General features: G+C 42.1%; 2 protein-coding genes across 2 annotated transcripts; both read left to right on the top strand.

Annotated features, from left to right (window-relative positions):
* Window positions 1–2,641: 2,641 nt before the first annotated feature.
* LOC131298697 (uncharacterized) lies at window positions 2,642–3,907 on the top strand. Its single transcript, XM_058324174.1, has 2 exons — window positions 2,642–2,815; window positions 3,119–3,907. The coding sequence occupies exons 1-2, from the start codon at window positions 2,642–2,644 to the stop codon at window positions 3,905–3,907; spliced, it is 963 nt and encodes a 320-aa protein (XP_058180157.1).
* A 15,754-nt stretch (window positions 3,908–19,661) lies between these two features.
* On the top strand, window positions 19,662–24,887 carry LOC131298696 (uncharacterized). The gene is made up of 3 exons (XM_058324173.1): window positions 19,662–19,881; window positions 24,067–24,476; window positions 24,576–24,887. Exons 1-3 carry the CDS (start codon window positions 19,662–19,664, stop codon window positions 24,885–24,887), a joined length of 942 nt encoding a protein of 313 aa, XP_058180156.1.
* Window positions 24,888–25,480: the final 593 nt, after the last annotated feature.

Below are 25,480 nucleotides of genomic sequence, written 5' to 3'. Positions count from 1 at the left end.
TAGTACGAAATACTAACAAAGGCATTGGAGGGCCTTTGCCACAAGAGGCAAAGGTGCACTCACTCCTTGTCTGTTTTGCAGGACAAGGGTTTCATTGACAAATTAGGGTTCTGTTCAAGAGGCACGTAAAGCCGTTGCATTCCAGTACTATTCAGAGCACTACTTGAATTTATCCACCTACAGATGGTTCTGTTATTTTGTTTAGTTTATTACCATAAAGACTATTTTCAGTATTTCTACGATAATTTGTAATAGAAGAAACTGTAGGGTGAATTTTCCAGTTTGGATTTTGAATTTTAAATTCAATAAATTTTTAGAAATCTTTATTTAAAACCTCCGATTTTATTTTCAAAAATCGGGGCATTACAAAAGACCAAATTTCTTGTAGTGAATTTCAACTATGCTTGAATGAAGAAAGAATACATCGGCAGTTGTGTATATATAGCAAATATTTAAGGGTTATATCCGTTACAAAAGCTAAAACAACAAATATCCATCACCGACAATGTCCAGTTATGGTGGTCCGTGGGGTGAAAGGGATGATGGTGGGTGGATCCCTATGATCAGGAAACACAGGAGTTCGCCAGGGAAGAAGCTGAAATCTAAAGAGCTTTTTACGTTGTTCGTGGACAACATCCTTGAGAGGAAGGACCAAAGGTGGCTACAGAGTACATTTAATAAGTTTGGAGTGGATATGGATGCATTTATTCCATGGAAGAGGAGCAAACGTACGGGAAACAAGTTCGTATTTGTCAGGTATGACTGTCATGTATCTGCTGGCATGGCAGTCTCGAGAATGAATGGGGTGTGGGTGGAAGACAAACGTTTGTTTATCAAGGAGGCATGCTTTGGTCATATGGCAGGGCGTACGAACCCGATGGTGCCCAGATTCCATGTCAGTAAGGTTTCGCCTAGCAAAGGAGCTAATTCCAGTCTTAAATATGAGGATGGGGACAAGGCGGGACCTCCACAAGCTTGGATTCGAAAAGGCCAAGGTGTGTCTTATGCTCAAGCTCTAAATGATGAAACATCTAACCCTGATAGGACTGAGGAACAGAGCATCACTCTCCACATCCAACCCGAGGGTAATGGGTGGCTTTTCCGGAGTGCGGTGGCTATTATGAACAGAGTTGTCCCATTGATGACTTTGAAAGCCAGTTTCAGGTTGGAGACCGATATGGATGCTCAATTCCGAGCTTTGGGGGGTAGATCAATTCTCATCACTGTCCAAAGTCAGGAGGCTAGGGATAAGGTTATTGAGGGACAATGGATGGAAAGGTGGTTTCATGAGGTTAAACCATGGCAGAACGAACCGGCGAGTCTTGAAAGATTTGTGTGGTTAAGCTGTCAAGGGATGCCACTCAATGCTTGGAATGCTAACACTTTCAAACGGATATGAGAGTTATGGGGTTCCTTCATTATGGTGGAGGAGAATACGTTGAAAGATAGAGATATTGTGAAAGGAAAAGTCTTAATAGCAACAAAGCTGGTTACAAAAATTGATATGTGGATCAAATTGGAAGTGCAAAGTGTGATGTATGATGTTAAAATTTTTGAAGAGTCATCTTTTTTTAATCCAGATGAGGTTAATCTGGGGTTGAGGTTGGAAGAAAAGAGGCCGTTGAAAAGGATGGATGGCATGGAGCTGGAGGAGGAAGAAGTAGATGATGTCATGCAGTCCGTTGAGGTAACAGCAACCAATGGGAAAGAAGGGGTAGGTGAAAACCTACGACTGAATAGAGTAGCAGAGCCGGCAGCATTGCATGGGGAGGACAAAACATGTGATGGGGTTGGGGGCCCTAAGTCTAATGTTACAGATAAGCATTTAATGCTTGACAGGGCAAGTGATATAGCCGGCTCAGAGGATTTTGAATCTGTGGTGGGGGACTCTGTGGGCCTAGAAAAGGACGTGGGGGATGGGCTGGGGTATTTGGCCCAAGGTCTTCATTCTTCTCCCCACTTTGATTTGGGCCTTTTACCAATACCACCGACCGGGGAAATGGGGGAGCTAGGCCGGGTAGGTGGTAAACCCGAATCCTCTTTACAGAATAATTTTGAAGCTAGAGTTCAGAATGAGATGGGGGTACTGGGTTGTTCTCAACTCCCTAGCATCCATCTTTTGGTGGATTTGAATGATGCAGCTTGTAGGAAAATGAGGAGAAGATAGTTATCAAATCTCATCCGCATCCGTGAGGAACTGTCCCGGGAGCCCAGCTTGGTGGATGGGTTTTTGTCTTCTTCCGGAGATTCGATCCAGAGTGATTTGCGTATTGCAGAGGAGGTCCGAGCCACTATGCAAATTGGAGGTGAGTTAAATGTTGATTTTTTACCTAACGATGATGTGGTTTTAAGGAAAATGATTGAACTTGAAAATAAGGAGTTTTCTCGCCTTCGAGAAGGTGAGGGTGGGATTTAGTCTTTTTGACTAATCTAGAGGTGGTCCAGAAGGGTGTTTGTTTTGTTTTAATGCAGATTATTTCTTGGAATATTAGAGGTTTGGGGAGCGATGTAAAGAAGAAGTTCTTATCTAAACTCATTAAGAAGAGAAAACCTAATATGGTATTTGTGCAAGAAACTAAGATGGAGTCAGCGGAGAGGAGTGTCGTCCAAAAATTGTGGGGCGGGGAAGGGTGGTCTTAAGATGGAGTTTGTGAGCTCCAATTCGGTAGGAGCTTCTGGGAGCCTCATTATTATGTGGAACACTGAAATCTTCAAAGCTACCAATGTTCTTACACATAGATCTTTTGTACTCCGGGAAGAGGTACTTCTTAACTCCTTACCATGTGTCCTGGTAAATATCTATGCACCTAATGAGGTCAGTAACTGAAGAAAATTGTGGGAGGTGCTTTTGGGGCTTAAAGTGAATTCTCAAGTCCCGTGGTGTATAAGGGGGGATTTTAATGAGATTAAAGAAGTGCACGAAAGGGTTGGCTGTACCAGAATGGAGAGGGGAATGAGGGATTTTTCAAAATTTTATAACAACATGGAATTGGTTGATCTACCTATGATTGGCAGGAAATTTACTTGGAACAACTATCAACATCAGGCCATCCACAGTCGCCTAGACAGATTTTTGATATCTCAGCTGTGGTTGGATAGGTTTAAATTTATTCAGTAGGGCTTGCCACATCCAATTTCTGATCATTGTCCAGTAGTTCTCCTAGATGATGATAGAGATTGGGGTCCCCGATCCTTCCGGTTCTTGGATATTTGGCTTTCCAACCCCAATTGTATGAGGATTGCCAAAGAAACATGGGAGGAGGTCCAGATTAATGGGTGGGCTGGATTCATTTTTTTACAAAAACTAAAGGCTATAAAAGACAAGTTGAGGGTGTGGAACAAGGAGGAGTTTGGCGACTTAAATTGTGCACTACAAGAATGTGAGGCAGCTCTCCACCAACTTGATGTTTTGGCAGAAGAACGACACCTTACTGAAGAGGAGAAAACAACAAGATGCAAGACGAGAACAGAATTCTGGAGGTTGTCAAGGCTCTCGGAATCTCTATGGAGACAAAAGTCGAGGGTAAAATGGCTGAAATTGGGCGATAAAAATACAAGATTTTTTCAAGTCATCGCTAATTATAGATTCAAGAGGAACATGGTGGGCTTTGTTAAGGTGGATGGCAGCATAATAGAGGAACTTGGAGACATTAAGGAAGCAGCAGTGGTGTATTTTCGTTCCAATTTTAAAGAGGAAAGGAGATTTCGAACTATTTTGGGTGGCTCCTTTAATAGACGCTTGAATTCGGATGTAGCTATGCAACTTGAAAAACAATTTGAGGAAGGGGAGATAGTGGTTGTACTGAAAGATTGCAATAGCCTCAAAGGTCCTGGGGTGGATGGGTTCAATTTCTCCTTTGTGAAGAAATGTTGGAGTTTTATGAAAGATTTTTGCGGAATTCCATGAGAATGGAAGGCTTACTAAAGGTATAAACTCAACCTTTATCTCCTTGATCCCTAAGGTTGACTGCCCTACAACTTTTAAGGATTACAGACCTATTAGCATGGTGGGTTGCATCTACAAGATTTTATCGAAGGTATTGGCTAATAGGATAAAACAGTTTCTGTCGAGTCTAATTGGGGAGGCTCAGGTGGCTTTTGTTGAGGGCAAATAGATTCTTGATGGGGTTCTTATTGCCAATGAGGCCATCCACAGTTGGAAACAAAGTACGCGTGGAGGGCTGATTCTCAAACTCGACTTTGAAAGAGCTTATGTCTGTGTGAATTGGGGATTTCTGTTAGACATGTTGGGAAAGTTGGGCTGTGGTGTGAGTGGATTAAAGAGTGTATCTCTTCTGTTTCGATGTCAGTTTTGATTAATGGCTCAACAACAAAGGAATTTCAAACTCAAAAAGGGATTAGACAAGGAGATCCCTTATCCCCTTTTCTGTTCAATAGTAGCCGAGGCTCTTAACATTATGCTGGAAAGAGCTAGGGACAGAGAGCTCATCAACGGGGTAAAGCTTGGAAAAAATGGGGTAATGATTTCTCACCTTCAATTTGCGGACGATACAATAATTTTCTGTAATAATGATATACAGGAAATGAAAAATATCAAAAGGATTTTGAGGTGTTTCCAGTTAATGTCAGGCCGAAAGATAAATTTTTCCAAAAGCTCTCTTTGCGGTGTTAAGGTCCAACAATAAGACGTGGTTGCCCTTGCTCATGTAATGGGGTGCAAAGCAGGGTCTATGCCTATTAAGTATCTTGGCCTACCTCTAGGTGCTAATCCGCGGAGGATTAAAACATGGGAGCCTGTCATTGATAGAACACAACAGAAGCTGAATGTGTGGAGTGGTAGATGTATGTCCACTGGAGGTCGCCTTACCCTTCTCAACTCCAACATGAACACTCTTCCTATCTATTTTATGTCATTGTTTAAGATGCTGGTGGCTGTTGCTAAAATGTTAGAGAAGATGTTGTAGGTGGACAAATTCAAGTAGTGCTCTGAACAGCACTGGAATGCAGCAGCTTCACGTGCCTCTTGAACGTAACCCTAATTTGTCAATGAAACCCTTGTCCTGCAAAACAGACAAGGAGTGAGTGCACCTTTGCCTCTCGTGGCAAAGGCCCTCCGATGCCTTTGTTAGTATCACGTACTAGCAATAAACCCTAAATATCAATAGGAAGTCACGTATGAATGCAATGTCTTGCGTACCTTTTACCTCTAGGTTTACCTTATATTTATAGATTCATGGATGCTTACTGCCCAAGTATCCATATTGCCCTAGGTTTCCTACCTCGTATAGGAAAATTAGGATCTCTTGGATTCTCGTTCCCTTATCAGTTTATTTCCTTAATCCTTGTAGGATTCTTTTCATATCAAGCCGAACATCCCATACTCGTTGGGTATCTTTCTTAGATCCTATTTTCTTGGGATCTCATCCCTTAACGGAATACCAGTGATTCTGGACCCTTCTAGAATGTTCCCTCTAATAGGACTTCTCTCTTTGTTCGGCCATCTCATGGCCGAACAAACGACCTGAACCAGTTACTTCACATGTAATTGGTCCTAAGGAAACAATTTGTACCATATCCTTTCTAAGGAGCTCTCCTCCTGTCCGGCTCTCTCTTGCCGAACAATTTTCTTGAACAGTGGCATCTCATGTCATTTTTCTTGTATTTGGTCCAATAACGTCTCGTGTTATTGCACCGAGAATCGTACAACCTCTCTGGACCATTGACTTCTCATATCACTGGTCCATAGCGCGTTGACCTTTTCTTTGACCGTGCTCGGGCTCGTTTTGGACCTGTTCGGGAATACCTCCCTACAATTGCGACCCAGCTTTTACTCGTTTATATTTTACTCAGATGACGAGTAAAGCTCTTTTACCGAGCAAATTCATTGTGTCTCTGTACCCTATTTCATATATTGGTGCAATGTTTCATCATTTTATCAAGGCGCAAACATCTTTTCATCTGGCCGTCACAGGCTTTTTAGCCCTAATCTTTACACGTGTCGATCATTGTATTACTCATATTTAATACGGACAGACGTGTTTTCTGGGAAACGGAACGCTCAAAAGGCGTCTGGGGTGACGTTTCACGTACGCCACCAACTTGTAGGGTATTTTTGGGTTTTCGTCCCATTTTCAAAAACCCCAATCTCTCTCTTAGACTCCCTTTGCAGAAAGAGACGATTTTAAGTTTTACCCGCCATTGAAGCTCTGTTCATCATTTCAAGACCTCCTCCTTTCTGCTCTTAGGGATTCAATCGACTATTTTCGTAAGTCACTATTCCTCTCCTTACTGCTCCATTTCTCTTGGTGGATTGTTTACAAACTCTTGTTAGGGTTTCATCGTCCCCTTTTCTTTATACTTCAAAGAACCCCAAAAACCTTTCTGGTAATGGGAAGATTTCGGAGACACTGTAATACTCCTCAAACCATGGCTAGTTTCAGATCTCGATATGGGATTCCTGACAACGTAGCTACTGTTTTGGCTCCTGAGGATGCCATTCGTGAAAGCTTTGATTTCGACACCCTTCACATTCCAGTAGTAGCCGTCGTTGAAGGCGGAGTTAGGTTTCCCTTAGCCCCTCTGCTCCGCCAAGTCTTAGCATATTACAGGCTTTCGCCAATGCAGGTTTCTGCAAATTTCTTTCGAGTAGTTATGGGCATAAATGCCCTAAACCAGATGTTAGGGACTTTTCTAAGTTTATACGACATTAACTATTTATATAGTATCTCCAGGACCGGGGATGCCCTTACATATTATTTGAAAAGTAGGGATTCTAGAAAGAAGCTAGTCCTTGAACTCCCTGACTCTGCTCGAGGGGATGACGACGACTTTCTGATCGTTACGGGCAACTTCGAACCCAGAAATGAGGACGGCCAAGTGATTGGCTTCCATGCCCCTCACATATTCGGGAGCCCACGTTAGTGCTTTCCCCTTAATTCATATATTTTCCCCTTTGTCATAGGAAAAGCTTTTTCGTGCTTCTAATTTATTTGTGCTTTGCTTTGTTTCAGCATCAAATATTAACCGAGGTTATAATATCATAACCCCTCAAGTGCATGTAGCTGATATCAGACGAGCACTTGCTTTCAACGGTGAAGGGACATACCTTGCTGGCCGAGCAAGAGCGGCTCAGGTACTACTCAGCTACAAAGCATCATACGGGGGTTTTATTGATCGGCGTACCCATGCAGCTGACATCCCTGCAGTAGCTGGTCACCAGTCCCTGAACAAGAAGAGAGGCGTTCACGGACTCCTCCAATCTCTGACGAACCAATCCCTCTTGCTGAGGAAGCTTCCAGTTCCACATCCAACTCGTCTTCCAGCGGCCATACCCTCTCACCTTCAGAGATGAACCGGCCAATTGACTTAGGCAGCCTCCTCACCATTCCTGGTCGGGGTCGTGGTACTGTTCGGGGCCAAGGTGGTCAAGGTCGTGGCCATCGTATCCAGACTCAAACTGACGCTCCTCCTGGATTTTCTCTAGAAGAAATCGAAGCCCTCCACAGAGAAAAACGTCAACGAGTGGAAAAATCCCAGGAAAGACCCCCACCATCCTCTTCATCTCCTGCTCCTATCTGGGCTCCTCCGTTCTCGCACGGGAGCCGAGCTATCACTGCTCGGGACAGTGTTGAGTCAGAAGGCACTGCCCTTGCCCTGTCCCAAGCCTTTCTGCTGCCAGGAGACATGCAGAAGGAGGTTGCAAGCTCGCCTGACAACCTGCTAAGCTCATTCATGTCTCACAATGCCAAGGTAAAATTTCGCTTTGTAAACCATAGCATACCATAGCGTTTGGTATCCATGTTTAACTGTTTTGAACGTTCCAGGTGATGCAAAAAATGGTGGCCATGGCTCAAAAGCTTAGCCAGTCTGAGCCCCAACGTGTTAAGCTTGTAAGTGAGAACACCAAGCTTCAACGTACCATCATCAGGCTTGAGAGAGAAAGAAACCAGGCCTTGGGGGTAGCAGATGGGTTGAAAGGACAACTGAAGGGGGCTGAGGACAGTCTCGCACAAACGTTGAAAGAACTTGAAACAAGCCAGACTGAAGCCAAAGCTGCATTTGATAAGGGATACAATGAGGGGATCAAAGTAGCTACAGACAGCTACACGAACCAGATGTCTGGGATTCAAGACCAAATATGGGTGGCATCCTGGACAGCTTGCCTTGCAAAGGCTGAGATTCTTGAGTCATCTCCGCTCTGGACTAACATTGAACTACCAAGTGCTGCTGTTAGCTGTGAGGAAGATATTTCAGAGGAGAGAGATGAACAGCAGGCGGTGAACGTGTCCGAGCAACCTGTTTCTGCAGTTGAGCCACAGAATGATATGACCAACCCTGGCCAAAAGGAAGTCAGTGGTGGTCCACTTGAAGATGAGAATACCACAGAAGAGTTGACTGCACCAGCAGCTCCTACAACTACTCCTGCAACTGTTCAAGATCTCACAGAAGACGAATAAATTCAATCGTCATGTTTTTGACAATCTGTTTTGCCACCTGTTTGTGGTTTTGTGATGTCAGAATACTGTGTTGAAAACTCTTTTAGTATTTCGTACTTGTCTTTGATTTGTAAGTTTCCCGTACGTTTGAAGTTTCACGTACTTATGCATATACTTTTATGCTTCCAAGTTTGTGCATATTCTCGTATGCTTTGAACTGTTTGTGCATATTCTCGTATGCTCTATGCATAACTGTTTGTGCATATTCTCGTATGCTCTATGCATGTATTCATATGCATCTCAAGGGTCTAAGTTTCTCGTACTTGAATGTTGTCTTACTTGTATTCGTTTAAGCTTCACGTACTTAGAACAATTCACAAGTATTTCGTACTTGCGTTCTCACAAGTGTTTCGTACTTGCGTTTAAGTTTCACGTACTTAAATGTTTGAAATTTACACAAGTGTTTCGAACTTGTGTTTAAGTGTCGCGTACTTAAATGGATATTCTATACCCTGCTCCCCAATACGAATGAGGGAAACTAATTTCGTAATTCGTATTTAAAACAAATACCAAGAAAACAGCAGTTATACTAAAAAAGTAACTTCATTCGTGAACTGTAAAACTCAAGAGGGCGTTACTCGTACCCCTTGCAACTAAAATAACAAAACTAGAACACAAGAGAGTTTTATTCGTAACTCTCACACAATCACGATGTGCATAAAGAAAAATTTATTCATATAAAAAACTTTCTCAGATTATGGACATTCCAAGGTCTTGGCACTGGGTTCCCATCCAAGTCTGCCAATCGATAAGCCCCAATGCCCGCGATTTCTGTAACTCGATATGGGCCCTCCCAATTTGCCCCTAGCTTTCCCTCATTAGCCACTTTAGTATTGCCGAGCACTTTTCGTAGCACAAGGTCTCCAATACCAAACTCTCGAGGGTGTACATTCTTGTTATGACTTTTGATGAGCTGCTCTTGGTATGAGGCCAAGTGCACCAGGGCCCGCTCTCGTCATTCCTCGGCAAAGTCTAACTCAATCTCCAAGGCTCTGTCATTTCCTCCACTTTCAACCAAAGTGGTCTTGTTGGTCGGCAGACCTATTTCCAATGGAATAACAGCCTCTGTTCCATATGCTAATGAATAGGGGGTCTCTCCCGTAGACCTCCTAGGCATTGTTCGGTATGCCCATAGAACCATTGGCAATTCATCAGGCCATTTCCCCTTTGCCTTATCCAAACGTTTCTTAATCCCATCAAGAATTGTTTTGTTTGAAGCCTCTGCTTGTCCGTTGCTTTGAGGGTAGGCTGGAGTTGAGTAATAATTTCTTATCCCATACTGGGTACAGAAAGTTTTGAACTTCTTCTGAAATTGTGACCCATTGTCTGTAATCAACGAATAAGGTACCCCAAAGCGAATTATGATGCTCTTCCACATGAACCTTTCTATCATAGGTTCAGTGATCTTGGCTAATGGCTCTGCCTCGATCCACTTAGTGAAGTAATCTGTTGCAACTAGTAGGAATTTTCGATTCCCAATTGCTTTGTGTAGTGGACCTACTATGTCCATTCCCCATTGAGCAAACGGCCAGGGACTTGTCAGCGGCACCAGGTCCTCGGCTGGTGTTCGAATCATTGGTGAAAATTTCTGACACTTCTCACAAATTTTAACGTACACCTTAGCATCTTCTTGCATGTACGGCCACTAATATCCTTGGGTGATTGCTCGGTGGGCTATGGACCGGCCACCAGCATGGCTTCCACAAGTTCCCTCATGAATTTTGTGGAGGAACTTTTCCACCATCTCAGGATGCACACAAAGCAAGTAGGGTCCTGTAAAAGACTTCCTATACAGTTTTCCCTCTGGGGATAACCAGAACCGAGCAGATTTGGTCCTTATTTTGTGAGCCTCCTTTTTGTCCAAAGGGAGTGTTTCATCTCGTAAAAACTCCACAATTGGGTCCATCCAACTTGGTCCTTGGTTCACGTCCAAGACCATCTCCACGGTTCTCCCAATGCTCGGCTCAGTCAAATACTCCACGGCTATTTTCCTTTTAAACTCAAATGGTACAGCTGCGGCTAACCATGCCAATGAATCTGCATGAGCATTCTTTCCAGAACTTATCTGCTCAATAAACACCCTTTCGAAGGTATCGAGCAGATCTCTGGTCACTTGTACATAGGCCGCCATCTTCTCGCTTCGGGTTTCATATTGCCCGGATAGTTGATGGACTACGAGTTGTGAATCAGAATACACCCTAACACGTTTTGCTTTTAGGGTTTTTGCACTTCTCAAACCAGCTAAGAGTGCCTCGTACTCTGCCACGTTGTTTGATGCATTGAACCCTAGCCGAACAGATAGTTCCAACATTGATCCTTCAGGGGGTAAAAGAACAACTCTAATTCCTGAACCGGTGTTGCAAGCTGACCCATCAACAAACAGCTTCCATTCCAAGGGATCTTGTTCGGCTGATTCCTGTTTCTTCGTTACAGGTGGCGTTGCTTCATGCTCCTTTCTCGTAGAAGGCAAAGGTGCTACTGTGGGTGAGAATTCTGCCACAAAATCAGCCAACACTTGACCTTTGATTGCTGTGCGCGGCTGATAATCAATGTCGTATTGGCTCAACTCTACGGACCAAGTTGAGATCCTTCCCGAGAAGTCTGCCTTTTGTAGCAGTGATTTTAACGGGAACTCAGTGTAAACCACAACTTCATGACTCTGGAAATAATGTGGCAATTTTCTCGTTGCTGTCCTTAATGCCAGGACTAATTTCTCGAGGGGCAGATATCTTGTTTCCGCATCTAACAATGTTTTGCTCACATAATAAACAGGGATTTGCTCGGATCCCTTGTTTCTCAAGAGGACTGCACTCACAGCATGCTCAGAAACAGCTAAGTATAAAACTAGGGACTCACCTAGCTCTGGAGTCGAAAGAAGGGGAGGAGAGGCCAAATATCCCTTCAGATCCTGGAAGGCCTGTTCACATTCTGCTCCCTATTTGAACCCTTCCCTTTTCTTTAACAGCTGAAAGAAAGGTCTGCACTTGTCACTTGACCGGCTAATAAATCGATTAAGAGCTGCTGCCATCCCAGTCAATCGTTGGACTTCTTTCGTTGTCCGAGGACTTTCCAGATTTTGTAAGGCCTTTATTTGGTCGGGATTCGCCTCTATTCCCCTTAGAGTTACAAGATGGCCCAAAAACTTTCCAGAACCGACTCCAAACGCACACTTCGAGGCGTTGAGTTTTAACTTGTATTTCCTCAAAATCTCAAAAGCTTTTCTCAAATCTGCAATATGGCCTTGCCCAGCTTTACTTTTCACCACCATGTCATCTATGTAAACCTTCATAGTTTTGCCGAGCAATTTTCTGAACATGATGGTTGCCAGTCTCTGATACGTTGCCCCTGCATTCTTCAATCCAAAGGGCATGACATTATAGCAGTACAACCCTCGTGGTGTAATAAAAGAAGTCTTCTCCTGATCTGGCCCAAACATGGCAATTTGATGATATCCTCGATATGCATCGAGAAAACTCATTCGTTCGTACCCTGCAGTGGCATCAACGAGTTGGTCTATCCTTGGAAGTGGAAAGCTATCCTTTGGACAGGCTTTGTTCAGATCTGTGAAGTCTACGCAGACTCGCCACTTTCCATTCTTTTTCTTCACCACAACAGTGTTGGATAACCATTCTGGGTAATAGACTTCACGTATTGCTTTGGCCTCCAACAGATGATCGACCTCTTCGATTACTGCATCCACATGCTGCACGGCTGCCCTCCATTTTTTCTGAATGATTGGCTTATGCTGAGGATCAACGTTTAAATGGTGGCAGATTACGTCTGCACTTACCCCAGGCATTTCTTCTGGTGTCCAGGCAAATACGTCGATATAAGTCTTTAAGAAACTTATCAATTCAGTCTCTTCGTCTGCTGGCAGTGATTCCCCAATTAAAAAATACCTATCAAGATCAATCTCGTTGATCTGTATTTTCTTTAAACTTTCAACTACCCTTTCGGTTGGATCCCTTCCGATATCCTCGATGGTCGGCTGATCGGGGATTTCTACTGAATTGATAGGGTGGGCATTTTGGATGCGTTTTACGATGGATACTAAACATTGTTGAGCTACCTTTTGGTTACCTTTGATGTGCTCAATCCCATTAGACCCTGGGAACTTTACCATCTGATGGAAAGTTGAAGAGACTGCCCTCATCTTGTGCAACCATGTTCTCCCTATAATCACGTTATAGGAAGACGGTACATCCACCACTAAGAAGTCGGTTCGTAGCACCACTGTCCCAGCCCGAACAGGCAGAGTTACCTTGCCTAAGGGCCAAACTACTCCTGCTCCAAATCCGACCAAGGGAGTTACTGATTGTACCAAGTCTTCTTGAGTGAGCCCCAGTTTCTTGAATGCATCGTAGTATAGCACTTCGGTGCAACTCCCTGAATCCACCAGGATTCTTTCCATATCATATTCCCCAACTCGTAGGGTTATGACCAATGTGTCATTGTGAGGTACCTGGACTCCTCCCAGATCTTCATCTGAAAAAACTATGCCTTCGTTGCATGCCTCTTCGCTACGCCCTCTCTTCTTTCCCAACTGCATCACATGTTGGTCGTGTTTAATCTGTCTCTGAAGCAATCTCACCTCATTTCTCGTATAAGGCTCAGCTAATCCATGTATCATATGGATTACTCCATTTGGATTCTGTTCGTAATCCAATTCCATTGCTTTTTCTTTATCCTTGAGATCTTCTTGGATAAATTCTTTGAGATAACCTCGCGAGACCAGATCGTCAAGATGCCGTTTAAACATCTCACAATCTTCTGTCATATGGCCCCACTCTTTATGATAGCTGCAGTGCTGATTCGTAGCACGCTTTGCATCTTTATTCCCACCTAGAGTTGAAGGCCATTTGAAATAGGGCTGATTCTTTATTCGATAAAGAATTCTATAAATGGGCTCTTTCCAAACCGTGTTTATTGAAAAGAATGACTTGGGATCCGGGGCTTGTTTATCCTTGTACTGCTCTTTCTTTGCCTGCCCATAATCTTTTCTTTCACGATAAGTTTTGGGCTCTGGCTTGTCAGCTTTCTTTATAGGCCCCTTTACTTGCTCGATGGCCAACTTACCATCCTCTCGTAGAATGTCATCCTCGTTCCTGGCGTGCTGCTCAATTCTCTCCATCAATTTTGCCAATGTCTGCACGGGACTAATGTTTAGAGACTTACGCAGTTCCCCCCGAACAGGTAAGCCTGTTTTGAACGTGGCTATTGCGTATTCTTCACTACAACATTCAATCTCGTTGAAGGTTTCCCAGTACTTCTTTGCATAAGTCCTGATCGGCTCGTCCTCTCCTTGCTTCATAAAAGAAAGACTCTCAAAGGTTTTAGGAGCTTTCCTGCTCGTCAAGAACCGTGCAGTGAATTCCTCGGCCAACTGCACCCATGTTCGGATGGAGCGTGAGCCCAATCTGTGAAACCAAGACAAAGCAACCTTCCCTAAACTCGATGGGAACATCTTGCACATGATTGCATCATCTCCTTCATGCATAAACATTGCTTGCTGGTAATGCTATATATGGGCCACGGGATCAGCATCTGTCTCGTAGAGGATGAACGTTCCGTGCTTTACCCTGGTCGGCAATCTAGCCTCCTGTAACTTTTTTGCAAAAGGAGAGGATGCTATATTCTGAAGTGCTTTCCGTGCAGTCATGGTTTCATCCTCTGGTCCTTTTTTGGATCTAGTTCTTTCCCAATCGGAATCAGGTCTCTCGTACCTGTCCCTATGATGTTTCCTACTCCCTTCCTCCTCGGGGGTAGAGCTTCAACCTCTGCTTCTCCTCTTTCTCGGAGATACCCTCCTTCGCTCGGGTGTTCGGATCTTGCTCCTTCCTTTTCGTGGAGAAGCTTTATGTCGCCTTGGGGTCAGACTTCTGCTTCTGCTCCTTCTTCCTCGTGAAGGAGCCTTTTTGTACTGTACCAAAGCAATTCACTGCCTCTAGAATTTCTTCAAGATAGTCCGGAGTCCTCCGGATGTTCCCTGATCCTCTCTAGTTCTCTGATCTCATGTTCTCGTTTTTTGATCAAACGAGCATATTCCTCAATTTCTTGTCTCTTCTTATCAAGAACGTCCTCGCTACGGTATACACTCCTGGAGTGTGCAATTGATTCATCCCCTCGATGGGATTTAGTCCTTCTCGTGGACTTCGATGCCGTCTCCCCATCTCTATTTTTGGAGTCGCCGTGGATGGTAAGGGGGTGGCCCTTACTCGTGGTCCTCTTGTGTCCTCCTTCGGGCTTTCTCGGAGCCCCGGGTGGAGACTTATCCCCTCCTCCAATTAACATGTCCTTCGGATCGTGTGGTGTTGCTGGATCTACTTCCACCATGGTCGTATTTCAAAGGGAACTCTTTCGTTTCCCACAGACGGCGCCAATTGTAGGTGGACAAATTCAAGTAGTGCTCTGAACAGCACTGGAATGCAGCGGCTTCACGTGCCTCTTGAACGTAACCCTAATTTGTCGATGAAACCCTTGTCCTGCAAAACAGACAAGGAGTGAGTGCACCTTTGCCTTTCGTGGCAAAGGCCCTCCGATGCCTTTGTTAGTATCACGTACTAGCAATAAACCCTAAATATCAATAGGAAGTCACGTATGAATGCAATGTCTTGCGTACCTTTTACCTCTAGGTTTACCTTATAGTTATAGATTCATGGATGCTTACTGCCCAAGTATCCATATTGCCCTAGGTTTCCTAACTCGTATAGAAAAACTAGGATCTCTTGGATTCTCGTTCCCTTATCAGTTTATTTCCTTAATCCTTGTAGGATTCTTTCCATATCAAGCCGAACATCCCATACTCGTTGGGTATCTTTCTTAGATCCTATTTTCTTGGGATCTCATCCCTTAACGGAATACCAGTGATTCTGGATCCTTCTAGAATTTTCCCTCTAATAGGACTTCTCTCTTTGTTCGGCCATCTCATGGCCGAACAGACGACCTGGACCAGTTACTTCACATGTAACTGGTCCTAAGGAAACAATTTGTACCATATCCTTTCTAAGGAGCTCTCCTCCTGTTCGGCTCTCTCTTGCCGAACAATTTTCTTGAACAGTGGCATCTCATGTCATTTCCCTTGTATTTGGTCCAATAACGTCTCGTGTTATTGCACCGAGAATCGTACAACCTCTCTGGACCATTGACTTCTCATATCACTGGTCCATAGCGCGTTGACCTTTTCTTTGACCGTGCTCGGACTCGTTTTGGACCTGTTCGGGAATACCTCCCTACAGATGTAGAGGCATTTTTTTTTTTGGGAGACACAGTGGAGAAAAAGAAGGTACACTTAGTCAAATGGGAATGGATTTCCAAATGTAAATCAGTTGGGGGCTTACGGGTGAAGAAACTGATGCAACAAAATATGGCACTTTTGGCTAAGTGTTGGTGAAGGTTTAGTAGAGACAATGAGTCCTTTTGGGTAAAAGTCACTAGAGGAAAATACAACCTAGACCAATGTTGTTGGTTGGCTTACGTTCTGAGCTCTGGCTCAGTTTCTAACATTTGGAGAGACATTTGCTCCATTGGGGACATTGATTCGTGTATTGGAAGGACTATTCAAGAGGGATTTCGGGTGCAGGTTAATTTAGGGGTTCAAACTTCCTTTTGGATTCACGTCTGGCTGGGAAATAAATGTCTCAAAGAGGAATATCCACGGCTATTTTCAGCGTCCAAACAGCAAGGGTAGATGGTTAGTTCTTTGGGGGAGGCTTTGGATAATGGAAGATGAAATTTGAAGTTTAGAAGAAGTTTATTTGACTGGGAGAATATACAAAAGGAGGAGTTAGAACTAAGGCTACAAAACGTGACTTTGGATCCCTCTAAACCTGATGGTTTACCTTGGATTTGGTCAGCAGATAGATGCTTCACAGTGAAATCAGCTTATAAACATGGGGAGGTGCTGAGTCAGTCAAGAAGCTCCGTGTTGGGTTCATTGTGGAGAAATTTAAGTCCTCCAAATGTGGAAATTTTTACGTGGATGGTTGTTCAGGAGCGGGTGGCAACAAGGTCGGTTCTACATAGTCGAAACATTATTACAGACACCTATGTTTTGGTATGTCCCTTTTGCTCTTTGTACAGTGAAACTCCTCAACATTTATTTCTCCACTGTCGATTTTCGTGGGCTATTTGGTCCTTGATTTTGGATTGGTGGCGTGTTAAATGGGTATGTCCCTCATCGGTAGAGGCCTTGGCAAACTGGTGGCTTGGGAACCAACTTTCGTAATTTAGAAAAAGACATCTAGGAAACTGGTATGTATGCAACATTGTGGTCACTATGACTGGTGCGGAATGATTATGTTTTTAACAATGCCCCTACGAGGGTCTCGGAGGTTGCGAACTTAATCAAAACAAGGGTGGCGATGAGGATGAGGACTAAGCAGGACATCAACGCTTACTTGGTGGAGGATTTCAAGGGGTATTTGGACGGGATTCGTAGCCTGAAATTGTAACTTCCATTTGAGGTGTTGTCGTCCAACTCTCTGTTGGATGATGTGCTATTTTTTCTTTTTCCTTTTCCTCGATGTACCCCTTCGAGATTAATAAAAAGTTTCGTTTTGCCGAGCAACAAAAAAAAAAACCTTAATACCACGGTTTAGGTCGCGGGGCTGTGCTCTTAAACCCCTGCCACGAACTTCGAACTGTTAGTGAAGGGCAACTCAAATCAAATCATGCTCGACAAGCCCAGCAACATTAACTGCCATTTCGAAACATTACTTTTGAAATTCAAAAACCAACAAACATTTGACCACAACCATGCCACCTCAAAAGAGAGGGCAGGAACGGAACCAAAATTTTGTGAACTCGGGCCCAAACTATGAATAACAAGATTTTAAAATTTTAAAGTTCGGGAATCTATTAGTTTGTTTAGTTTGGGTCTTGAGTGAAGTTTTTGGTGTAATGAGAGAGAGAGAGAGAGAGAGAGAGAGAGAGAGAGAGAGAGAGAGAGAGAAAGAGAAGAAAAGAAAAGAAATGAGAGTAATAAATGAATCAAAACTTTTTAGAGACCATGCGCAGAGAGAAGGTGACGAAGCGGAATTCACGAGAGACTAGTTAGCGTACTAGTCCAAACGACATAAATAACTCGTCGCAACGAGCAAATCTTGCGCACAAGAAAGAAAGAGAAAATCTCTGCATTATTATTGATTAAAAGCTTTAAAAGTTTAATAATTGAATAACTTACACCCATATTTATACTAATAAGAGTCCTATTAATAAGGTAATTACTTAGAAAGGAGATCAAACAAAACAATTACTTGGAAACCAAGACCATAATAAAAAGGAAAATAAAATCTCCAAGGAAATAAAATCTACAAGGGAATAATAAATCCTATAAAAACTAGGAATTAAAAAAATAAGACACGTGCAAACAGGTGGCGCAAATATAATTTCATAATAATATTATTCATAAATAAAGGTTTCCAAAATATAAAAAAATCCTACGATCTTGTCCTACATCAGTCTTCTTTTCTTCAAAAGAACTTGACCTCAAGTTCCAGTTGTTCGAAACAACTTCACACGTTGGCACTTGTCTGCATCAATTTGTACTTCAAATTAATTTTCTCGAACACGAAATTCAACAATGTGCTCCACTCTGCTTGACCTTCAAAATATCCATGTCCCATCTTCCAATTGGTTGTAAGTTGACAACAACAGCATCGACGAAACATGGAATATTTCAACTTCTTACTTCTCCAAAAATTTGTCAAAAAAAAGTTTTAGTGCAATAATCTTTTCTCTTTATGCTTCACCTTGTTGACAATATTCACTAGATGAACACTGGAAATCCATTCAAATTGTTCCACTTCAAGAAAATCAACAAAAGCAACTTTAGCCCTATCAAAGATGCAATTATGTTGTGAATTCGTCATTTGGATATACGCTTCAAATTGATTGTTAGACAATCCTTTTGAAGGTATTTCATTCGACACCCCTGCATTGATGGCGAGACCCTCCTCCTCAACACAAATATTAGTATCAATAATCTCCAATAGACAACTGTTTCAGTCCTCAACAACTTGATCACCAACATTGATATTATTATTTTTAATATCAACTTTGAATATGACCTCATCCACTGCTTCTATATTATTCGTCTTATCACCAACCTCCGTTTCAATTTTTGGTTCATCAACTTGAATCACAACCTCTTTGACAACTTCTTCAACGACATCTTTGACAATAATAGTTGTATTTTGTTGCTTTGGCCCATATTTTTCCTTCAGTAATTCTTCATAGTTCCATGGCAAAAATCTCTCCACCAAAAGTCTTAATTCTCGACTATGCATGAATTCGACGCTTGCCCAATCGATCTCTTAACGATTGTAATTTTAACCACCATTGTCGCGCTGGGCCCATAAGCTTCAATAACAAAAACCTCCACCTTTGTTCGAAAGGAGTTTTCGTATACTCAAAAAAATCATCAATGTCCAATATCCAATCAAAACGATCTTCAAAAAATTCAAGACCACTAAAATTTGGCAACTTATCGTAATACCTTAAATTTGCTTGTCGCTTTATCGACTGATAATCATCATGGTTCTCGAATAGCTCGCCTTCAAATTCATTCATATTATTGTAGTGATAAAAAGAATATCCTCCCGAGACGTTTTGGTGAATAGGTTGGTTGCGGGCAAACCCCTCAACGCATTTTCTATTCTGGTTAGGAGGTTGGCGATGGGCAAATCCCAACGCATGATCCTTCTCAACCCTTTCTGGCCTTTGGCGATTTTGTAGAGTCAACCCCTACAGCAACTCACGGATCTCTACGAACTGAGTGCGAGTATCTTGACAGATCTCGACTACAGAGTGCTTCGATCTTGCAACTGTGTTCGGTTATCCTCCATCATCCTCCTTAGGTCAGTAAGCCCACGACCAACATTAATGGGTGTGTCTTCTTCTGTGTTTGGTGCCACCGAACCAGTCAAAGCCTTGCTCTGATACCACTTGACGCAGCGGAATTCACGAGAGATTAGTTAGCGTACTAGTCCAAACGACATAAACAACTCGTCGCAATGAGCAAATCTTGCGCATAAATAGGAGTGTAAGTTATTCAATTATTAAACTTTTAAAGCTTTTAATCAATAATATTACAGAGATTTTCTCTTTCTTTCTTGTGCGCAAGATTTGCTCGTTGCGACGAGTTGTTTATGTTCTCGTGAATTCCGCTGCGTCAAGTGGTATCAGAGTAAGGCTTTGCCTGGTTCGATGGCACTAAACATAGAAGAAGACACACCCATTGACGTTGGTCATGGGCTTACTGACCTAAGGAGGATGATGGAGGATAACCGAACACAGTTGCAGGATCGAAGCACTCTGTTAGCCGAGATCCGTCAAGATACTCGCACTCAGTTCGTAGAGATCCGTGAGTTGTTGCAGGGGTTGACTCTACAAAATAGCCAAAGGCCAGAAAGGATTGAGAAGGATCGTGTGTTGGGATTTGCCCATCGCCAACCTCCTAACCAGAATATAGGAACCGCATTGAGGGATTTGCCCGCAACCTACCTATTCACCAAAACGTCTCGGGAGGATATTCTTATTATCACTACAATAATAGGAATGAATTTGAAGGCGAGCTATTCGAGAACCATGATGATTATCAGTTGATAAAGCGACAAGCAAATTTAAGGTATTATGAAGAAATATTAAATCATGCCAAAACAAGCGGCATTAAAGAAAAGATATTTTCTATTTAATTAAATAAAATCCTAATTCTTTAGACCAAGGATTCTAATAAAGGTATAAATTAAAATCAAACCGAATACGGAAAGTTAATAATTTTAACCTAAACAAAAATATTCCTAGTAAAAATCTTATTCTAAGGCAATAGAAATAAAATATAAAAATCCTCCAAGGAAATAACATCTCCAAGGGAATAATAAATCCTATAAAAACTAGGAATTAGAAAAATAAGACACATGCAAAATAGGCAGCACAAATATAATTTCATAATAATATTATTCCTAAATAAAGATTTCCAAAATATAAAAAAATTCTACGATCTTGTCCTACATTAGAAGGATTCGGTTTTGGAATCCAAACGAACAAAGTCTAAATCATTTGCATATTTTTAAATAACCCTAAATACAAAACATAATATCTAAGTGCTCTTAACAAATAAAAAATAACGCTTACCAAAAAAAAAAAAACCTAATATTAATACTCCTATTAAATTTTTTTTTTTAAAACAGAAACCACACGAGGCCGTAGCCCCATAAGACCACGCTTACATCTGTCTCTGAGAGGGAAAAAAAACCCCAATTTATCATTGATCAAGTAGATGAACCGAACAATGAAACAATTGACTTCACTCATTGTATAGGTTTCATGTACTTAAAATCACCACTTTAACACTTTTTTTTTTTGAAACGTACCACCACTTAGCTTTGATAAAACTTTGTAGCACATTTTCGAGTAGTGTTCAAAGAGAGAGTGAGTGTGTGTGATGTTAAGATATATAACTCGTATCATCATGCAAGTCTGGGAAACAATTTTTTTTTTTTTTTAAAAGTTTATTTGGACTCATTAGGTACTTACCTAACGTAACTTGTATCCAACATGATTATTTCTCAGCAACAATACCAAAAAACAATGTACGTATATCGCAAGTGGAGTGAAGTGCAGTTAGTATCTCCCTAATATTTTCATGCACGTTGGCAGAGTTCGATTCCCGTAAGCACTCATCCCCTTCTCAAGTCCCTTAGAATAGGTTAGGTTAGATTAGATTTAACAAATGGAAAAAAAAATGTCCCTACGTTTATCAAGATCAAGATTTTAAGATGTAGTGCATGTGGGGGAGTGGTTAAATTAGTTAGAGCAGCACATGTTTGACAAATACCGTACGGGCTGTCGGACCGTAATTTTGTCCGTAGACAACAATTGCACATGACATGGTACAACCCCCCAGCTAGCTGTCTCCCCTTATACAATCAATAATTCTATAATCACACCCACACATACCACAGACTGCACTGCAGTGTGTGTGGAGTCTGCAGTATGTGTATAGCCCACACACACTTATGTGTGTGGGTGTGTATTTGGGTGTGGTTGTAGAAGGGCTCTTATACAATTGCCTATAAAAATTTTCTTCTTCATTTCTAGAAAACCACCCTTTCCTTTAATCACAAAAGAATGGCACTGTTGACTATGGCTTTCAATTTTTGTTCTCAGCTAGGACTCTTGAGCGCAAGTATGGTTTAATTTCAAAGAGAAAGTAAATGCACATAGATTTGTGTGTAAAGATTCAAATACATATATATATATATATATATATATATATATATATATATATATATATATATATAACAGAATCATTCAATGCAAATGATTTTCACAAAACGATGAGGCCAGGGATCCACATACAATCATGCACATGGTTTCAAAACCATCTATGTTTGGATCTGTATACGTAGAAGAACTACATTGATTTAATTTTGTAGTTTTTAGGTGAGTTTGTTCGGAATTAATATTAGTCATTAAGCTAGTTTATCTAACAATTGTGGGCATTACAAGGAACTTTCAACAAGTTTACAAAGTTTAGTACCACTAATTAATTGACTTTCCATTGGAGTCGAACCCACAACCTCTCAATCCCAAAGGCAAGCTACACGATCGCTTGAGCTAGGCCCGAGAGTCTGGTGTAATAAGTTTACACATGCCACTTAGGCCAAAACTCATCTGCTGTTGAAATATATATGGAACAACTTGTATGTAATACTATGTAAATAAATTATATGCAAAAATAGGGTCCTAGTTTTTACATAAAATTTGGAGGCTTAAAAGGGTGGCAACTCCAACTTCACCTTGGGCCAGCCATAGACACCCAATTTTGACTTTACACTAATCCTGCAAGAGCAACATCCCGTTCACTTCTGCTATGGTACTGAAAAGCTCTTTGGAAAATAGGGGAAGGGTAAGCATGAAAAGGAGGGAGAGAAGAGAATATTCTTTAAAAAGAAACGGTTTTTTTATTCTGTTTTGTTTTGCCAAAAAGGTAACGAAAGGAACTAAAATTTGTGCTTCTTCTATTCCACAGAATAAATAACTATAGTATAATAATTTAAGTGAAACTTCTTTTTATGTGAAGAGATAACTTAAAATAACAAAGAAATAGGAAAAAAGGAAGTAGGAAAGGAGTATTTTATTCCCCTCCCAAACAAGGAATCAAAAGAGACGATCGAAGAAGAGGAAATTCATGTTTCCTCGAGTTCCAAAACACAAACATCAGAAATGGACAGTGAGACTGCCAAACAGATCCTTATTTTGAAGAAGCACAGAATGGACAGGAATGGATTTCCAGGAAAAAAAATAGGAGTAGAAAATAAGAGGGGATGGATTACAGCGCAGGGTGCGGGCTGGTGTCTGTTTGGGCGCATCTTTAGGCCATGTGCTCGGCTCAGATGGGCACACATGCCCATAAATTGTATAGTACTCCATATCCAAATCCAAATTCAAATCCAAATCAAGACTAACAAAAAAAAACCTATTTATCGAATATTGCTATAGGTATTGATGGGTACCTATATGGATGGAGTACGGACGGCCACGCAGAGCCCACTATAGTTTTCACAAAAAAAATTTGAGCTGTTCAATAATAATAAAACAAAAAAATTGAGTGGGCATAACGGAAAATCAACTCAATCTAATATGTGTCAGGCCGCAGTAGTGTTCGCCCTTAAATCTTGGCGATACTATTTGTGGGGAGAACAATTCGAAGTTTTCACCGACCACAAGAGTCTCAAATACTTGTTCACTCAGAAGGAGTTGAATTTGAGACAGCGCCGATGGATGGAATACTTGGAGGACTACAAGTTTACGCTTCAGTATCACCCCGGCAAGGCCAACGTGGCAGCCGACGCTCTGAGTCGAAAGGACAGAGCACAGAAGGTCAAGACTGCCATCAAGGAATGGGAGATGGTGGACACCCTTAACGAGTTCAACCTGCGATCGTCATCAGAGAGAGGAAACGCTCGACTGTATGCTCTAGTTGCAGAGCCAGCACTTCATCAGGAAATTTTGCTAGCCCAAACCTTCGAGCAAAATTGTGAGTTCGTCCGACATCGAATCCGAGAAGGAAAGGCGGTGCCAGGATGGACTATCGAGGAGAATAACAGTCTAAGATTCAAAGGAAAGGTGTTCGTACCTGATGTTGGAAACCTTCGAGAAGATGTACTCCGAGAAACTCACCATTCGAACTTCGCAGTTCACCCTGGCGGTACAAAGATGTATCACGACTTGCGAAGAACATACTGGTGGGAAGGAATGAAGAAAGATGTAGCACGGTTTGTGTCTACCTGTTTGGTGTGTCAACAAGTCAAGGCTGAGCATCAGAAACTTGGAGGAGATCTTCAACCCTTACCAATACCAACCTGGAAGTGGGAGCACATCTCGATGGATTTCGTGACGGGACTGCCAAGATCTGCCAAGACCAACACAGCCATCTGGGTGATCGTAGATCGACTCACCAAGTCTGCACACTTTCTGCCTGTCAAGATGACAGAAAACGTGGAGCAACTAAGCGTGTTGTACATTCGAGAAATCGTACGCCTCCATGGAGTACCAATCTCGATAGTCTCTGACAGAGACCCACGTTTTGTATCACACTTTTGGAAAGGATTGCAAAAAGCATTGGGAACAAACGTAAGGCTTAGCACGGCCTTTCACCCCCAAACCGACGGACAAACGGAGAGGACTATTCAGACCCTAGAAGATATGCTGAGAGCCCGCGCCTTGGATTTCTCTGGAAACTGGGAGCAGCATTTGCCATTGGTGGAGTTCGCCTACAATAACAGCTATCAAGCAAGCATTGGGATGGCACCATATGAAGCTCTATACGGTCGACCCTGCCGATCTCCAGTCTGCTGGACCAACGCTGGGGAAACGGGATTGATCGAGCCTGACATAGTACGAGATACCACGGAAAAGGTCAAGACTATCAGACAGAGGATCCAGACCGCTCAAAGCCGACAGAAGAGTTATGCGGATAAGAGGAGCCGACCATTGACTTTTGCTGTGGGAGATCATGTGTTCCTGAAAATCAGACCAAAGAAAGGAGTCATCAGATTTGGGAAGAAGGGGAAGTTGTCTCCGCGCTTCATCGGACCTTTTGACATCGTGGAGAAGATCGGGAAAGTTGCTTATCGTCTAGCCCTGCCGCCACAGCTGGACCGAGTGCATAACGTGTTTCACGTTTCCATGCTTCGCAAGTATCTGGCCTTGCCCACTCATGTTCTCAATTGGGAAGACATCACCATCGAAGAAGACGCGACATATGAAGAGGAACCAATAGAGATTCAAGACCGAAGCGAGAAGACTATCCGAAACAAGACCATTAAGTTGGTACGAGTTTTGTGGAAACACCGAGGAGCTGGAGAAACCACATGGGAGAGGGAAGAAACCATGAAGATGAAATACCCTCATTTATTCGAATCCTAGCGTACACCTAATTTCGAGGACGAAATTGTTTAAGGGGGATAGGTTGTAACAACTCCGATTTTTCGTTCAATAAAAATCTCGTTGTTATTTGAAATTTCTTAATTTCTCTTAATTGCTCGTTGATTCTCTTATTTGATTTCCTTGTGGTTTGTATTTAAACAATCGATCGCCTTATCATCGTATTTCTCGACTAGAAACCCTAATCGCACTTTGGACCCTCAAGGATCGCTTCTTGACTTATATGCCCTACCTAGCAAGCCGAGTTAGTTTCTAACCGGCTCGTTGGAGTAACCAAACTAGAAAGTCACCTAGTTACTTATCCCTAACCAAAGATGGACCATTTTGCCCATCTTGAACCTTTTGAACCTTTTCAACCCTAGACTAGAAATTGTTTAATTGTTTTCTTTTATTGTTTTAACTTTATTCTTTATCCATTGGACGATAAATGTTAGGGGAATTATTATCCATTGGATAAAGGAAACCCATTTCTTTATATTAAAAGGATTTTGAAAGATTTAAGCAAAGTACTATGATTGACATTTATAATTATTTTGAAAAGTTCTTTTCAATTATTTTACTAATTAAAGTACCCA

This window comes from Rhododendron vialii, chromosome 8a, assembly GCF_030253575.1.
Source record: "Rhododendron vialii isolate Sample 1 chromosome 8a, ASM3025357v1".
Taxonomy (NCBI): domain Eukaryota; kingdom Viridiplantae; phylum Streptophyta; class Magnoliopsida; order Ericales; family Ericaceae; genus Rhododendron; species Rhododendron vialii.
Note: the sequence above shows the minus strand (reverse complement) of the source record. Positions and strands in the feature narration are given on the sequence as shown.

Bases quoted from the DNA above. Each gene is read 5' to 3' on its own strand.
- LOC131298696 (XM_058324173.1), top strand. From the start codon at position 19,662: ATGGCACTAAACATAGAAGAAGACACACCCATTGACGTTGGTCATGGG. The intron at 19,882-24,066 runs GTGTGTTGGGAT...ACTTTTGGAAAG, and splicing joins AGAAAGGATTGAGAAGGATC to GATTGCAAAAAGCATTGGGA. The intron at 24,477-24,575 runs GTGTTCCTGAAA...ATCGTGGAGAAG, and splicing joins CTTTTGCTGTGGGAGATCAT to ATCGGGAAAGTTGCTTATCG.
- LOC131298697 (XM_058324174.1), top strand. From the start codon at position 2,642: ATGGAGTTTGTGAGCTCCAATTCGGTAGGAGCTTCTGGGAGCCTCATT. The intron at 2,816-3,118 runs GTCAGTAACTGA...TTTATTCAGTAG, and splicing joins ATATCTATGCACCTAATGAG to GGCTTGCCACATCCAATTTC.